This window comes from Argiope bruennichi, chromosome 7, assembly GCF_947563725.1.
Source record: "Argiope bruennichi chromosome 7, qqArgBrue1.1, whole genome shotgun sequence".
NCBI classification, from domain to species: Eukaryota; Metazoa; Arthropoda; class Arachnida; order Araneae; family Araneidae; genus Argiope; species Argiope bruennichi.
The window spans coordinates 74,263,286-74,281,791 of NC_079157.1; the positions used below are offsets into that span (position 1 = coordinate 74,263,286).

At 29.1% G+C, this 18,506-nt stretch overlaps 1 protein-coding gene across 3 annotated transcripts in view; it reads left to right on the plus strand.

The window, feature by feature from the left end:
- Positions 1-18,506, plus strand: part of LOC129976742 (single-stranded DNA-binding protein 3-like) — a 297,319-nt gene that overhangs the window by 247,839 nt on the left and 30,974 nt on the right. For all 3 annotated transcript variants that reach the window (XM_056090468.1, XM_056090469.1, XM_056090471.1), the window contains 2 exons: positions 1,124-1,184; positions 7,429-7,458. In XM_056090468.1, the coding sequence (XP_055946443.1) occupies positions 1,124-1,184; positions 7,429-7,458 (91 nt within the window). The remainder of the gene's footprint in view (positions 1-1,123; positions 1,185-7,428; positions 7,459-18,506) is intronic.

Here is an 18,506-nt window from a genome sequence, read left to right on the forward strand (position 1 = left end):
TTTAATTTCTGTTTTACTTTAATACGAGCTTTATTTTTTTTACAAGATTTTCATGTGTTTCAAAGTAGTAATTTAATGATGCGTAAAAGCAGGTATAAGTTCTTGCTCAAATGGAGGCGAGGAAAATAACGCTCTTGGGAGTAAATGAAGCTGATTTCCGATGACAGTAGCCTTATTAGGCTATAAGAAGTTAACAGATATATGTTTTTTTTTTCTTTTACTCAGAAACTTTATAGGAAATTATTCTGGTAAAAAAATTTACACCATCTTAAATTTAAATCTTTTATTCTGGTCAGTGGTACCAATTTCATTTTTGTGCGGTTTTCCTTCCGATTGTCATTAATTCTTTTAAAAAATTAGCGCAAATGTTTTTGTTTATCTCATTTGCTTACAAATGTCTTGAGAAGGATTTTATATAATGAAATATTTTATATAAAAGTAGTTTTTTCCATAAAAGATATTACTCAAGAAAGAAATATTTAACCCCTACCAAAGCCTAGTATATTAAAAAGTTTTCTATAAATTGCAACATGTATAATAAGAACTTGCTAAGAAAGGTTCTTCAGAATTCTAGTTAGATTTTTAAGTAAATATTAATTCAGTCAAAATTTTGCATTTATATATTCTCAGCATAGTATGGCACCAAAACCAATTTTATATCACTGTCACGAAATTTCACCAAAACCTTCCTTTTATTTCATAGTATCATCAGTATACTACTAGAAATGACCAAGTAAAAAAGAAAAACTAATATTTTCTGTTTTCAAAAAATGTCACCTGTGTGGGGGAAAAAAAAATTATTTATCGTATCTATAGAATGCACATATATTGATGTGTATAGGCGACTTACATGTGGAGTTTCCTGCATTTCTTTTCCGTGCAAACTGCAGTATCTCGCTGCTGGTAGACTTTTCAAGAGACCAAAGGAATAGTGGTATAATCACCTCTTAAATTTAATCTTAGGGGACCACCACCACAACAAAATAATAATAATAATAAGTCATAAACGGCGGAAAATCGTAAAAGCGGTATGATACTTTATTTATGTATTTTCTCTTCTATTTATATAGGTTTATTGTACATTTTAAACAGTTTCTAATCTCCGTAAAATTCTCTTTTACAGCCCCCTGGAGGAGTTCCGGGCCAGCCTATGATCCCCAATAGTATGGACCCTACTAGACAAGGTAAGTGTTATTTTTGTTACTTGAAAACGTCTGTATTTTTTATTTCTTTCACAGTCCATTTCATCCATGTAATTTGAAAGTCATAGCAGAAAAGAAGTAATGCTACTTTCATTGTATCCTATTAATCTTTTTATATCATTATTCATACACTGCTTTTACATCTTTTTACCCTAAGTGACTTTTAATCCCGAGCATTTCGAGGAAGTATTTTGTTTCGCTTGGCATATCTTTATACATCGGAAACCTCTAATTGAATGCTCCTCATTTTTCATAAAATTGTTGTTGGGAAGTCAAAGCATTGCTCTAGTAATGTTAGCTTTTTAAATCATCTATTTGCTGCCGAGTTAAGCGGCTATAATCGCTTTTGGGAACAACGTCAGTTTTCTTTTTCGGCATCCTCGCTCGTAGCATTTCAGGTAATTTCTTGATTTAACAGTAACTGAAATTTGATATTGTCACTTTTTTCTCCCTTCTTATGAAATAATCAACTTACGTATTTTTTGTAAATTGTGTAAGCTTTAGTGAACGATGATTTATTTTTTTTCTTTCAGCTATTAAAGCAATTTGATTCCCCCCCCCCCGTCTCTTGAATAGTACTAAATTCATCTTCTTCCTTTTCTTTCTTTTTCATATTGAAAAAAACGTCAAAAATAAATGGGTACCATTCACGATTTTCAAAAGTTGTATTGTTTTCATATTCGCGAAAAAAGTAATTGTTTAAGATTTACATTTCATTACAAATGTGTGGATTTTTAGAATAAAAACTTTATATTAATGAATGTAATAAATTTCTGCAGCAAACCGCTTAAAAGGAATTTTATCGTAGGAAATCTTGTCCTTTTAAAAATCATTCATGATGCTCCCTTCCAAAAAACAATCAATAAATTAGTTAATGAGTGATGATATTTTACCCCGCATTGTAATGAATATCTCTGGGTTTACTTTTTTGAGGAGAAAGAAGAGAGATCAGAAAAATACATTCTTGTTTTATTTATTCTATCTTTTGTCAAGTGATCAGATTTGTTACTAGTCGTTCGAACAATTTACGTGCATTTCAGTTTTATGGTTATTGGTTAACTTTTTTGATTTTAGTATATTAAAAAAAGAAAGGACAACTTGTCCACCGTCGTCTGCATTCATTTACTAAATTATTATAGCTATTTTTATTTTTAAATGGTTGATTATTTTAGCTTATTTCATACAATGCGCCATTAATTTCAGTAATTTTTTTAAAAATACCTTCAACTATACACTATTTTTTTAAGTAACATAATTATTCTTTCCCAGTATAAACTATAAAGAAATAAGAATATAATGTTGCTTGATGGATAAAAATCCTTTACAATTATAATTGTAATGAAATAAATAATCCTTTGTGAATTGTTAAAAATCTATGATGAAATAACTATTGCCGTTTTAATTATTTATTCGAATGCATTTAGGAGAAAATGGTAATAAATTACTACTGCCAGTAGATTATAAGTTACCTACGTTTATCTGTTCTATATGCAAGTAAAAAAAAAAAAAAGCAAACGCAAATATTTTAACTTAGTACTCTTTTTATATTCAACTCTTTAAAAATTAGTGTTTAAAACCCTTATGTTCATTTTGTATAGTATACCATGCATACAACTTTATAAAAATATACTACCGCTATAAAATAATTTTTAACTTAGTTTTATATCATATATCACGATTTTTTTATTTATTTTTTGATGTTTTTTATAGCGTAAAGAAGCTACCTATATACATTTTTTTGCTTTTCTTCAAAAAAGCAATCTTGCCACGATAAGGGTTAAGAAATTCATCCTTAATAATTACTTATCTGAAGATTTTGAATAACAAATATTTTTAGTCTCAACCTTGGATCCTAATAATACATAATTGGCCTTTTGTGAAACATTGCTAAGTGCTAATATAGAAGAAAAAAATCACTTCACAGGTTAATAAAAACTGGCAGCGATTTTTAAAAAACAATGTTTAATGGTGTATTACAGCATGCGCATATTAAGAATAAAGAAAAGCAACTTAATTTTGTCAAAAGCGCACGAATGATATATTTGATTAAACAACAGAAATGGGATAATATTTTGACAAAAAAAAAAAGGTGATAAAAATTTTGTTTAAATTAATTTTGAAAAACTGATTATAAATTAGAGAAATAGTTTATCAGTCAAATGAATGCTACTTTAAATCTAATTTTTTTTTTCAATTTTAAAATAGTATTAACATAATTTTACTTTGGTCCTTTGCTCAGAAATTATGTTGGGAAAACTCAAAATTATCCTTCGTTGAAACGTTTTGATACTGTACTTAATTTTTTAAGTGCTATGGAACTTGTACCAAATTTCATAAGAATTTCTCTCAAGGAGTGTGAAATTGAATAAAGTGAAAACAAATGAAAGGATTTTTAATTTTACATATATAGATTTATCATTTTTATAACCTACCTCATTTCTTTCAAATGAAATTTTTTATGTAAGTTTCCCAAAGGTACGAAATGCGTTTATTATTCAGCTAAATTATGAATAGTATAATTAATCACTTTGAAGTCGAATTCTGTTGTCCTATACTTTATAATTTGCTAATGAATAATCCGTGAATATTATTTACTTTCATTTAATGAAAGGTTCTTACACAGAGTTTTTTTTTTAAATTTCAGATAAGAATGCATTAATGACTAATTTTTTTTTTATGATCATTACCTCTTTTTTATGGTTATATAACATTTTTTTTCTACTTCATTCGCCGAGATTTAAAATTTATGAATTAAATATGGCTGTTTTTGCAGACCCCTCCGCTCCATATCTTTCTCACCCAACATTATTTTAATAAAAACATTTTTTTTTATTGCTCCTGGGTTTGACGCAATTCCTTTAAAAGCATTTTTCTGTAATACCATTATCTCTTAATATGTATAAAATTACTAAGCACGACGTGAGGTTTTGTTATGAAAATATTTTCACGTCATTTCTCCGAACTTTATTGTGCTTCCACGAAATTAAAACTCTTTTCCCTTCCTGTGCCCCCCCCACTCTGTTATCTAAAAGTAAATTAAAAATGATTACTTGCTGTTTTTGTTTCCTTTAAATGGACGATTTTGTTTCCTTTAAATAGACTTATTTACATGCGAAACGTTTCGTGTTTATTTTCTTTGTTCATTCTTTTCTCCCTTTTGTGATCTTTGTACGGATTTTCTTATTTTTTGACACAATCTTTTCCCTCCAAACGCGTAACAAGATTTTAATTTTTTTATTGCATTTCTGTTTTTTTGGCCGCCAAAGGAAATTAATACATAAAATGATTTTTTTTGTTTGTTTGTTTCTGTTTCAAAGCTTTTGCCGTAACAAAAGATCTTATTTGAACGAATGACGGATATTTTAAAGAAAAATGAAAAGTTAAGAATATACAATGACTTGTCTTGGAAAATAATGAAAAAATGAAGGTAGGAGGGGAGAATATACCCAAACAAGGAAAATTATTTCGAAATTAAATTTGAATTCATCCTTCGGAAAAAGAAAGAAAAATGAGTTCAAAGAATATTTCATAACCAGCAATCATCTATTCGCCTTTCTTTTTTAAGATTTCTGAAAGACTGTTTTTTCTCATCCTTTGGAACCATCTCTTGAATTTTCAAATCTTTGTAATTTAAAATATGTATATATATATTTGCAAAACTTATATGACTAGAGTTGTCAATGTATTTTTAAATCACTTGCATCTATTTGTCCTTATCAAAATCAGTATTAACAAATCGTACATGTAACATAATTTATTTGTTGTGCTTTTTCTTTTGAAAAATTCAGATTTTTCCTTGTATTAATTTCAGTCAAAATTATTTGGATACAAATATTTCACCTTAAATTTTTTTTAATTGACTTTTGTTAATGTAGGATTCTATAATGAATACATCAATAATTCCAATCAGAATTATTTGAGTGTAAATATTTCATCTTCAATTCTTTAAAAAAAAATTTTAATTGATTTTTTGTTAATATTGAATTTAATAATTGGATTTGACCTTATTTTAGTTCTTAACTTTCCTCTTATTATAATTGCACTTAATTATAATATTTAATGTAATCTTTTTATTTATTACTAATTAATATTTAATATTTGAAAAATGGCAATATTTTGGTCAATTTAAAATTGACCAAAAGAAGAAATTACTTTGCCATCATTTTCATAATCAATTGCTATTTCCATGGACATAAGTTGCAGGGACATAGTGACATTTGTTTATTTCAAGTCAACTATTGTTAGGATATTATCGTTTACCCTGTATTTTTGAACTGTCAGTTGGCAACAGTTTTTATAAATGATTGGAATGTTGTTAATTTGAATTCGAATAAGAATTTTTGTAGATTTTTTTAAAAATATAGTCCTAAAACAAAAGTCCTTTTGCAATTTTTTTTCACTTATTTGACTTCTGTTTTTGTCATTATGAATAAAAATATTCACTTGGAAATTCCTTTTATGAGTCACCTTATTTGATTGTGTGACTGGCTCGTTAGCTTTTTGATGGCTTAACCGTGCATGTGCGTGTATATTGTAATCCCACCAACTTCTCAATTTATTTTAAAAGTTCAGCTTAAATTCTTCGAGATTTTTCTGTTTAAGATTTATTATTTATCAACGAATTGTAATTTATTATTACATGCACTTTTCGATGGCAGAATTAAAACATTTATCTTCTTTTTACATGTATCCACGCTTTTCTAAGACGCGCGCTTCTGATTTCTACAAGACCTTCTAACAAATGCTTACTTTGGATTATTATTAAACAATTAGAAAGATAGGACAAATATTTGCAGTTTAAATTCATTTATATAAACTAGACTATTTGTCACTTTTCGCAGTTGTTGCTGACTATGACTCGGTACTGCTGGTAAAGCCAACATAAAATTCAAAAGTTGCGCAAGACACATCATTTGTCAATTAAGTATGCTGCCTTTCAAAATGTATTCTTTTGTTGTAACTGGTCTTGAATTAGCAAAATCGTTTCATACATTTTGGCAGATGAAATAAATCGGAATCTAATCGTTGACTATGGATACTCTGCGTAACTACCTTTTAATCCTATTCATATGAATTCCATTGGCATAGGATTTCACGTTGCGATATTAACTATCAAGAGCTCCGTTCTACCGGAAGTATCACTATGCATCTTCAAACATGTCTAAAATGCAAATTGTGTTTTATTCCTATTGAGAATTTAGCAAAGCCATAAGTATCGGTGTCTTTAAAGAAGACATCGGTATTTTTAAAGGCAAATTAACCCATATGTTTAACATACGATTTCATATATTACGTCTCTGTATGATCAAGATGCCGTACAGCTGCAATTACGGCACTTGTTAACTATTATTAATGTAAAAATGTTATTTTAAGAAGAAAAAATATTTCAACTAATTATTCAAGAGCATTTGATGCAATAGTTATTTATTTAGACTGTCTGTTTATTTATTTTTTGACGCCGTTTTCTCCAATTCTCTATTTTATGTTTCATTTTTTACTATATTTCTAGCTGATAATATGTCCATGCTAAATGTATATTAACAGATGCAATTATCAGATGTAGTAGCAATATTGTATAAATAACATATAAGAGACAAATAAACATAAATGCCATCGTAAATAAACGTATATAATATTTTTATTAAAAATACTTTCAAATAAAATATTATAATTTTCTTATCGCCTGCAACATAATCTTTAATGGAAATATCAGCTGTAGGAAGCAATTTTTAAATCTCTTAGCTTAAGTTGTTATAAATTTTACCAAACGTGTTTTTTTTTATTGCTAAAAGTCTTTTCCGCACATATGTTATAAAGAACATTTAAAAAATGATAAAAAAAATTTAATTAAATATGCCGAGTCTGATCTTGAAACTAAATAAATAAAAAATTTAAAATATTTTTAGTATTTTAATTTTCTTGCGATGACAACGCTGAAGATAAATTAATCTTATCTATAAATAGATACAGTTTTAAATATATAATATAAAGAATTATCTAATGAATTGCCAAAACTCCGCACTAACACCTTCCTTATGCTTTATAATTATTTATGAGCAAAATTTGAAGAAAATGAAGTGGTTAGATTTCTGTAGCATGCAAATTATTTATGATTTTTTCCTTTTTATCTTTGCAGATTAACATATTCTTTTTGAAACTGCATTTCCTTATAATAAAACAAATTAACATTTTTGATGAAGTATATATATATTTTCTTTTTCAACAGGTGATGGGGGTGAATTCGTTGGCTGGCAAGGTGAGTTTAATACTTTGAAAATTATATATTATAGTCTTCTTATTCTAATCATAGGACGGCATTCAGTTCATTTTCTTGAGTCTCTCTATCTATCAGTTCATTTTGTTGAGTTTTCAATCTATTCTTTTGCAATTTGGAAGGAATAGAAATATATTATTTGCAATATGCTCTTTACATGCCTTTTTTGTTTGCTTGCACGATCACACAATTGAAAATCGAGTTTCTAAATAGGAGGGGGGGGGGTATCTGAAGAATAAAGAACAATTTGCATTTCTACTGTATAACAAAAAAAAAATAATAATAATAATTTTTTAAAAACCCTGCTATTTTTCATTTTTGTTCATCTTTTATTTGAGTGGCGTTGAGGCTTTACATCATACATTATCTCAAAATGTATAATAACCATGACTATAATGCATTGATTCAGTCCTTTCATAACTCCAATATAATCTGGCATTGTGATATTAGATTAGAACATAAATGCATTATATAACAGACTATTTGAGTACTAATGATGTTAGGGAAAATTATAATACATTGATCTTCTTACTCGAATGACATCTGTATTGATTGCATTGGTTTTTTTATTATTATTTATTGTTCCATTAACATAAGAATCATTTCTCAATGTTTTGATTCGTTTCTTAATGCATGCCATTTATATAATCTGAAGCTGTGCAACAGGAGAAAATAAAATGTGACTGAAAATTACCCAGAAATGGATTTGGTGCAATGAAAAAGCGGAACAAAATGAATTTTTCTGGGAATCATATTACATTTTAGAGCGACTTTTTTGCATTTTAATCATTTATCATTGTTTTGAATCGATTTTTAATGCCGTTTATAAAATCTCGGACAGTAAAACTCGAGGAAACAAATATGTAGAAGAAAATAATCCAGAAATAGATTAGGGACGAAGAAGAGGCGAAGGAAAAAGAATTCTTCTACTGATCATATTACATTTTAGTGCGAGTCTTAATTGGGAAATCGAATTTCGAAGTTGTTATTGGCTTTAAGGCATTTCAGAATGAAGTTTGAGTTGACTGAGAGAGAAAATACTTTTGATTTTTGAGATTTTATCCGTAGGGTGAAAAGTTCATTAAGTGTCCTACAAACTGGGAATCTTCTGTGCTGATTTTGGTGTTTTGTTGCTTTAAAACAAATCTAATCAGGCTAGTATAGCTGAGTAAATTGACAGAGAGGAATTGTACCTTATTTTCCAAAGAAGCGTAGATACCAGAAAAGATTGAAGATTTCAAAATATCCTTAAAATTAAATTAAACTTGAATGTCTGCTGATTATATGTGTTACGTCATTTGTTAAACGTTATTGTATGGGGAAGTTGAAATTTGCTCTGATAAATCTTAAAAATCAAAGAAGTTAAAAAAAATTAATTAAATATGGAATTTCTACATTTTGAATAGAAATTGTAATATCACCGTTATTCGATTTTATACATGATACAGCATGATTAAAATTTAGAACCAGGGCAGGCTGGTAGAAAGCATGAAAAAGAAAAGGCAGAATCAACTAAGAATCCATGACAGAAAATATCATCTTGATAAACTCGATGTTCAGCTATGCAAAAGCGATAAACTAATAACAGAAAAGGCAGAATCAACTAAGAATCCATGACAGAAAATATCATCTTGATAAACTCGATGTTCAGCTATGCAAAAGCGATAAACTAATAACAGATGGAAATTCTTTATTGGACGACATTTCGTTCTTTATAAGTGTGACATGGCGAGCTCTTTCCTAGCATTTCTAATAATATTTTGCAACTCCATTGATTAGCAAAGTGAAGTGTTGAATGAAGTGCAACTGTAAAAAATGTTCAATGAAGCGATCTGAAAAAATCATATGGCGATTTGTTCACATTTGACAATAGGCCGTAAGAGCGATTTTTATGTCACAGTCTAACGACTGTAACGTTGTATATTAATATAGCTAGATAGTATTCGATTTATGTATTTAAAGTAAATGGTACAGTGGCTTAAAAATAAATGATTCGTTTAAGGATATTTAAAGAAAGTTTTCCTTCTGCACTTAATTTCTATTTTCCTGAAGAGGGGGGGAAAAAATGATGATTTTTCTCCTTTGTTCCCAAAGAGTTAGTAGAATGCTGTCTTAAGAAGATAGTTGTTTCAAAGCCAGCTTAATGAGATGGTAAAACATAATCGTTTATGTCGTATGTCAGGAATTAACCTTTACACAGAACCCCTCCCCCCCTTCAAACACCTAATTATGACTTTAATGAGTTTCCCATTTTTCATTATGAGTAGTATACTTTGCCTGTCTCAAGAAAAGTACATGTTCTGATTTTTTTTTTTTAATAATCATGAATCTTGTTATGAAAACTTGGTTTACCTTGAAATTTCCCCCCTGTAATGATTTACAATGTCGTAAGCCTTTATTTGTTAAAAAATAAAATAAATAAATAAAAACGGAAAAAAGAGTTGGACCTGTAAAAAGAAAAAGAAAGGAAGGAGGGTCTTGACAGTACGCCCTTAAAAAATTATAAGTCTCTTTCAAAAACTTTTTGTAAAGATTACTTTCAATAATTACCTCACTAATTTTTTTTTTCATAAGCTATTAACTTTTTAAAATCTTCATTAATATTTCTGATGAATGAGTTTAAGCTATTTAAACTCTTGTGGTTTTATTTGCATATTTACTTTCCGAATGCTAAAAAAACTTTGTTGTTGTTTTTTTTAAAGTATATATATATATATATATAATATAACTTTTATCTGTATGAATTTTGCGAACTTTGCTTTTATTTTACAGGATTTAAAAAAAATATATTTCCATATTTGCCTTATCTTATGTAGAGGCATAATGGGTGTTAAATCTGATGATTAAATTAAAGGGAAATACATATTATTAAATCGCTAGTTATTTCAAAATATTCCTATTTAAAATATTTTTTTTAAAAAAAAAAGGACGAAAATTAGAATTTTTTACAATTTTTTAATGTTTTTGTCATATGGAACTGTCTTTGAAAAAAGTTGAATTTATAATTTTGCCACAATTATTTGTTTAAAAACAGCAAAATTATAATTTTATTTATTTATTCTTCTAAATAATGAGTATTATAGGTTTTAAATAATAACAAATATTATTGTTTTTTTTTTCCCCAAATCCAAAATCTTTCATTGATACCTCATATAATGACTTTTAGATAGTGTTCAAAGCATTTTTTCAATTTACTTCCTTCTTATTATTATTTCGTTGCTTGATGAATTAAACAAATAATAATTCTTAAAATCAAAACTTACTAACGCGCAAAAATGCTAAAAAGTATGATGTTTTTTATTTTGAATATTTTCCTCTTAAATTTTAATTTATCATTAATTATAAACAAATATGAAGGCTTGTATTTCTTCCAATTTATTATCAATTTCTTTTATTGCCAATTTTTAGGCCTTTTTTTTTTCCTGGTATGACACTAGTGTGAAATTCAAATTAAATTAATCAATTAACTCTTAATCAGGTTCTAAAAAATATAAAATAGTGTATTGTCATCGAAATATATAGGCGTGCAATATTTTATGTATCAGAAACTATTAATTATAATAATCAGAAAATAAAAATAAAAAAATGATTGCAAATATCTAATTTTAGAAATGTGAAGCAAGCCACTTAAAATAGAAGCGAATAATAAAGGAAATTTCATCATTCTTTCGCTACCACACAGCTATGAACTAATCTAACTGCTTGTTTCAAGAAGAGATATGGTTGCAGTCATGCCTCATATGAAAACAAAAAAGGTCGACTTTCACAGCTGGGCACTTGATCAAAACCGACTGAGTATATACATGAAAGAGCGTTCTGTTCGAGAATAATTAAAAGCGTGGTGTGTATCTCTCCGAACTAACTTCATTCACTGCGAAACTAGACAGGGGGCTGGGGCTTTTATCCCCCCCCCCAATCTACGACAGCGTATTCTCCACATCCATTATGTAATCGCATCCGAATGCGGCTCCCGTGCCAAGCACTGATTCATGGGTTTTTAAATATCAGCATCTCGTTAAAAAAAATTGGGCTGGATTCTTTTTTTTTAATTGTTTTTTCACGTCCCTCGTATTACAACCCCTGCTGTTTTCCCAGTTGTTCGTTTCAGTCTCTAGTAATGTAATGCTTTATTTCGTTGCGTAGGCCTGACAGAAACGAGTAGCACTTCCTCCAAGTTTTTTCTGAACCCTCTTTTCAAATAATTATTTTAGGTGAAGGGGTAGACTAGGGAAAAGAAGGAGGAATTAAAAAAAAAAAAAGAAAGAAAGAAAGGAAAGTCGGTGTTCTTTGACGGAAAATGAATGCATCCCTGCGTCTAGGTAGTTTGTTGTAACACTGGATGAATGAGACTTCTGTTGGGGAGGAAAACAGGTTGGATAGTTAATGCTTTGAATAAGTTGGTTTTCTTTAGACCCGGATTATCTGACGCAATGCGAATTCACATGCATTTCATGAACAAAATATCGGTTTTTAAATTGTTTTTATCTATTTCCATTTCAAGATGTTGAATCGTATTTCGAAGAATGGTAATCTTAGTAATTTCATAACGAACCATCTCCCATCTCTAACTCAAATTATATCTAAAATCCCGGAATGATAGCGTATAAGTTTTTGATTGATCCACTTTCCATTCAACTCGGTATGATTCTTCAAATAATGTGCCATAATTTTTAATGGGTTATGATCATTAGTTACAATTATTAACGTGCTGATATATTGATTTTATAACAATCATTCTACCTTATTTAGACTGATACTATCATTAACGGTTAATTTATTTTCTTATAAGATTTCTGCCTAAAACTTTCATTCGATTTGAAAACATTGTTTTACAGAAAATTTCATCCGAGAGAATCGTATTTTGTCTTTAATTAATGGAACTTATAAATTATATAATAATATATTAAATAAGTATAATAGTATAGCAGGCTATTGATTCGCATAAATTTAATTTAAAACCATATGACATGGGTATATTAAAATATATACATTCTGTTTCATGTACTTCCTCAGAAAGAGAATGTTTTTTGTCCGGCATTTGGTTTCATTATGCAAATACTTTCATACCTTGTCCATGTCACCAAAATGGTCATAGTCATATCTGATGCAATGGTTCTGTTGTTTTGAATCAAGTTCACTTAAAAGATACTTGCCCTCTGAAATTCATGTTTTTTGGCGACAATAAAAGAAATTGCATGTGTTCGAAAGATTATTGGTAAAACAAAGGAAGCAGTCTCCCAGCTCCAACCATTGGACCGATTTTGCCAGTTTTTAATTTATATAAAAGCTTAATCCTAGATACGTTATCCGTGGTTGTCTGCATTTTCTATTTTTCGGGAAAACTCCCATAAACTCTACTTCACTATATATTTTCTATTGGAGAAATTTTTGAAAGAGTTCTCCAGTCCTCGTATCAATTTCATTAATATTAATTATGCATGAAAGTTCGTGGCTTCTAATCCATCATATATGGGCAGCTCTTCATTTCCGAGGGTAGTCTCAAAAATAATACTTTGTTTGCATTCTCTGTGGAGGGGGGGAGTCATGACTTTTCCCCCTTAACCACTGCATCATCTGAATTTTATACGAAAGATGTACATCATCAATGTTCTTCTGACTCCCATCACGAGTCAGTTTGTGAGATATCGCAAAATAAAATTTGGTAGACCCCACCCCTAGCGTGTTGTTACATAACTGACAGTACTAGTTTACCCTACTTACCAAAAATTATATAAGTTGCATTAACTAAATTGACACTGTTTATATGATGGACGGTCCAGAAATTTGATGAATTGGCTATTTATTATTATTTCGATTACTACCCGACTTTTTGATAATAAAATATAAATATAATCTGCTTAGAAAAAGTTTAATGTCTCATCTCAATTTTTCATATTTTTAAAAGATCTTCTCTAATAAATAATACATCTTATATATAATCAAGCGCTATTTATAATCCTTTCCTCTTTAAAATTAAAATGTACTAAATGTCGAAAAAATCTATTTTTAAAGACTTTGAAAGAATTGCATATTAGTTAGCGATATGCATAAAAAAAGATTATCGATCGAAATTCTATTAATAGCATTTTTGTTGGGGGATTTTGCCAGTTTTAAACAACAAGCTCTTTGGGGAAAAAGATTTTCTACTCGCTCTTAAGAAATTTTTACTACTCGCTCTTAAGATTTTTTTATAACTATGTTCATTAAAAATAATTCTTTTGTATGCGAAAAATGTAATTTAATTCTCGGAGATTTATTTTCCGCTTCAGTAAAATTCTTTTAGCTTGTATCAGTAAAAGTATTTTTTTTTAAATCGAAATCCTACGAATTATATTTGAGACGTATAATTTGATATAATCGAACAACAGCGAAGCCACCGAAAAAATTTGGCGAATAATTGTTTTTCTTGCAATAGCATCGGCCGTGACTTTTATTGAATCATCTTGAAAGAAAAATATCTTCTCCTTCGTCCCTCTTATTATCTGGTGGAAGTCCTTGGCGATTTTTCGCAATTTTTTTTTTTTTTTTTTTTTTTTTTTTCCCTCTTTCTTGGCACTTTCTTGTCTCTTTGAAATGCTGAGGGTGTTTGTTTGGAGAGAGCATATCGCTCTTGATCATTGATTTATCTTTTCAATCAATTCCGCGGTTTCCTTTTACTCTAATTGCCCCTTTTCCATCTTCCTTTGGTTTAGAGATTTTAGAAATTCTGTCGAATTTGGCCAATTCGAAGTGTTTTAAAAACCGTGACTATAAATTAATACAGCAAGAGAATGCACCAATTTTTAATTTTAAAAATTGCAAGAAACATTTATTTATAAATATTAAGGGTTTTTATAAATATTTAAAAATAATAATTAAAACGATTAATATCGGGTCGATTTCATGTTAATCTATATCTCAATTTTAAAAAGTATAATTAATTGAGAAGACAGCTATGATCCGTTGAATAATTAATGTAAAGTTTTACTGACAGTAAAGTAGTAGACTTGAATGAAACTTCGGCGGTTCAATATTACTTTTACGCTTCCCGCGTCATTGCTGGCTTGAAGTAAAACACACTCGTGTATTCGGACAACTGTTTCTAAAACTCTCCACGCTTTTGCGCATGCGTTAAGATGGGTTTAATTCGGCAAAATAGATGAAAGGATGGGATGTTTACATCTATACTTATAATAAAGCTCAGTGTGTATGTGTGTGTGTTGGCGCTCTACAGGCCAGACCGTTTGACCTACAGCTACCAAATTTGGTACATGTATACCTTGGAGGTTGGGAATGTGCACCTGGGGTTCCCTTTTTCGAATTTTTAATTAAAATTTTAATTATTAATTAAAAACTAACTTTCCCGCCAAAAAAATCTTCCATTTTCCCCACCGCCAACTTTTCCGCCAAAAAAATCTTACATTTTCCCACCGCCAAATGAGAAAGGCTTCAATTTTTTTTTTTCTCCCAACAGTAATGAGGCTAGGGTTAACATTTTTCGGCGGATTATTTCAATCGATTTTGTTTATTTTCTTAATGTTTGATGCATTTAAAATTAAACATTGTTAATTAATCGATCTTACAGATTCATTCTGAAGTACTTTTGAATTAAAATAAAACAGAATAAAGGAAATTAAAAATTTCTAATCCGCATAGTGTTACCCCAACTGGCGTAGAAAAAATCACGTATTTGCGTTACGTAACTGGGGAAGAAAATTCACGCATGCGCATTCTGTTCTGATTGTTGCCATGGCAACCGTTATCAATGGATGATTTAAATTATTTTTGAGTTAGTCGCATGCTTTTGTAAGTAAATTGTATTTATGTTAGTTATATATTTTTTGTATATGCTTATAGTTTTAAGTACATCGTTTTTTAAGTAGTTTTTTTAAAACCTGTTTTCAACCGTTTATTTTAAACGATTCATTTTATTTTCTTAGTGTTTGATGCATTTAAATTTAAACATTGTTAATGAATCGATCTGCTCATAATGAATCTAAGAAAATTTTGTTGACAAACTCTTGAGATATTACATAAATTAAAAAAGATATTCTTTAGTGCCCATAAAGTTTAAACGCTGAGTGACTCTATTTTCAGTAATCAGATTATAAAAAAATGCTTTGTTTCAGTAAAAAATATCATTATATTAATTGAAGATTAATTCTTTCCACTTTAATTTAAAGCATAAATTCTACGGGTGCTAACAGAAAAGGAGAGATACATATTACGTTATGACTTAAGGCCTTTATAATATTATGAATGAATTATATGACAATCAAAATTTGAAGTTTTAAAATATTTTGATGAAGAAGCTATTAAAGTAGAAATTGTATAAAATATTTAATTATTAAAATTTTAACGAACATTAAGATTGGCGAACCGGCTGGTCGCCAAAGGCGGCTAGTTTAACAATAAAATAATTTCGGATTACTCGTAGACTGAATTACAATAATACGATCAGAAATGACACGATACTCACATACACGTGAAAAAAAAATTGAACAAAAAAAAAAGTATCTAATAGGGCGAAAATCAAGGTCAGAGAATGACGAAGGATTCCGAAAATGCGCTCATTCTTCCGCATCTCACCCCTTAATGAGATAGAATCGTCGAAGAGTGGTCGTCTCAGAATACTGAAACGAACAATACTTTTGCCCTTGCTTTCTGTTTTAAAGATGTGTAAGTATTAGTATAAGGAATCGGACTATTCAATGTTTGAATTTTTGCTTATCCAAGAGTTCCTGTAGTAGGGCTCTGGTTACTAGGTTTCTGTAAAAGAATACTTGGACGGAAACAAGTCTTATTCATGCATCGAATTTATTTGTGGTACATACTGGCTTTATCGTTTAAATTGAAAGGATTAGTATTTAGAATGTACCTCATAATCTTTGAATTTGATACCTCTCAGCGACAAAATTAAATTAAAATCGTTTTTATTTATGTTCTTTGAAGGTGGAAGATTGCTCCTACCTATATGATGTAATGGCTTCTTTCTTATTATGCCAATAGTTAAAATTTAACTGCCATTAAATTGAATTACATTTTCGTAATAAATGTTCTGTGTTATTTCGTTCTATGTTTTCGTAAATAAAATATTTTAGGAAACATGATATTTGAACTTACTGACAATAATTATCGGTACTTAATACAGAATACCAATAACTTTTGTTAATATGCCTTGTATCGTACTAACTCAAAAACCAAGACTTACATATAATTAGTTTTTATACTATTAAAGATAAGTGTGTGCGCTTCCAGTTAAAAAAATGCTTTAATGAACATAAATAAATCATACTTTTACGTTGTTTCAATCAATAAATGTACTGCGAAGAGAATAGCGAAGCCTGATGTATTATACAACCCCCGATTTCTGTTAGTCATGCTTAGTAAAATTTTTCGTGGCTCACTGACATCTTAAATAAAAGAAATTCACTCTTCTGCAATCGACAACGACCGAATTATGAAGTTTTGAATTTTATTATTTTAAATTAATTATCTGTCGTTACAAAGGAATAATTTGCATTGATTCGTGAATCACTTTTTTTTTCTTGAGTTTGTCATTGAAATAATCTAAAATCTTTTAAAACAAGGATGTACAATACTTCATAAAGCATTGACGAATTGCAGATTTTGTTTCTTTGTTATTAAAAATATTTCATTTAATATGACTAATTTTTTTTTCAGCAATATATTTATGGATCCGAACAATCTATATCTATATCTATACTTATAATAAAGCTCAATGTGTGTGTGTGTGTGTGTGTGTGTGTGTGTGTGTGTGTGTGTGTGTGTGTGTGTGTGTTGGCGCTCTACAGGCCAGGTCATTTGACATACAGCTATCAAATTTGGTACATGTATACCTTACAGGTCGGGAATGTGCACCTGGGGTCCCTTTTTTTGAAATTTTAATTAGAATTTTAATTATTAATTAAAAACTAACTTTCCCGCCAAAAAAATCTTCCATTTTTACCACCGCCAAATAAGTAAGGCATCAGTTGTTTTTTTCTCCCAACAGTAATGAGGCTAGGGTTAACATTTTTCGACGGATTATTTCAAACGATTCTGTTTATTTTCTTAATGTTTTATGCATTTAAAATGAAACATTGTTAATTAATCCATGTTTCAGATTCATTCTGAAGTACTTTTGAATTAAAATAACACAGAATAAAGGAAATTAAAAATGTCTAATCTGCATAGCGTTACCCCAACTGGCGTAGAAAAATTTACGCATTTGCGTTAACGTAACTGCCGAAGAAAATCCACGCATGCGCATTGTTCTGATTGTTGGCATGACAACCAACGGACGATTTAAATTATTTTTAGGTTAGTTGCATGCTTTTGTAAGTAAAATGTATTTATGTTGGTTATATATTTTTGTATATGCTTATAGTTTTAAGTACATCGTTTTTTAAGTAGTTTTTTTTAAACCTGTTTTTGACCGATTATTTTAAACGATTCATTTTATTTTATTAGTGTTTGATGCATTTAAAATGAAACATTGTTAATGAATCGATCTGTTCATGATGAATCTGAGAAATTTTTGTTGACAAATTCTTGAGATATTACATAAATTAAGAAAGATATTCTTTAGTGCCCATAAAGTTTAAACGCTCAGTGACTCTATTATCAGTAATCATATTATTAAAAAAAATGCTTTGTTTCAGTAAAAAATATTATTATATTAATTGCAGATTAATCATTTACACTTTAATTTAAAGCATAATTTCTACGAGGGGGTAACAGAAAATGAGAGAGATACATATCACGCTATAACTGAAGGCCTTTATAATATTATGAGTGAATTATATGACTATCAAAATTTGAAGTTTTAAAATATTTTGCTGAAGAATCTATTAAAGTTGGAATTGAGTAAAATATTTAATGGTACGACCGTAGTTTTATCCCCTGCTTGGCGAAATTTTTAAAAAACGCAAACAACGGCCTTGCGAAATGTTCAAAAGCAAAGAAGCAGATGTTCAATTATAGTGCATAATAAAGATTGCCAGCTTTGCTGCGTTATCGCAACTTGGCGAAGAAGGGGGTTAAACTCC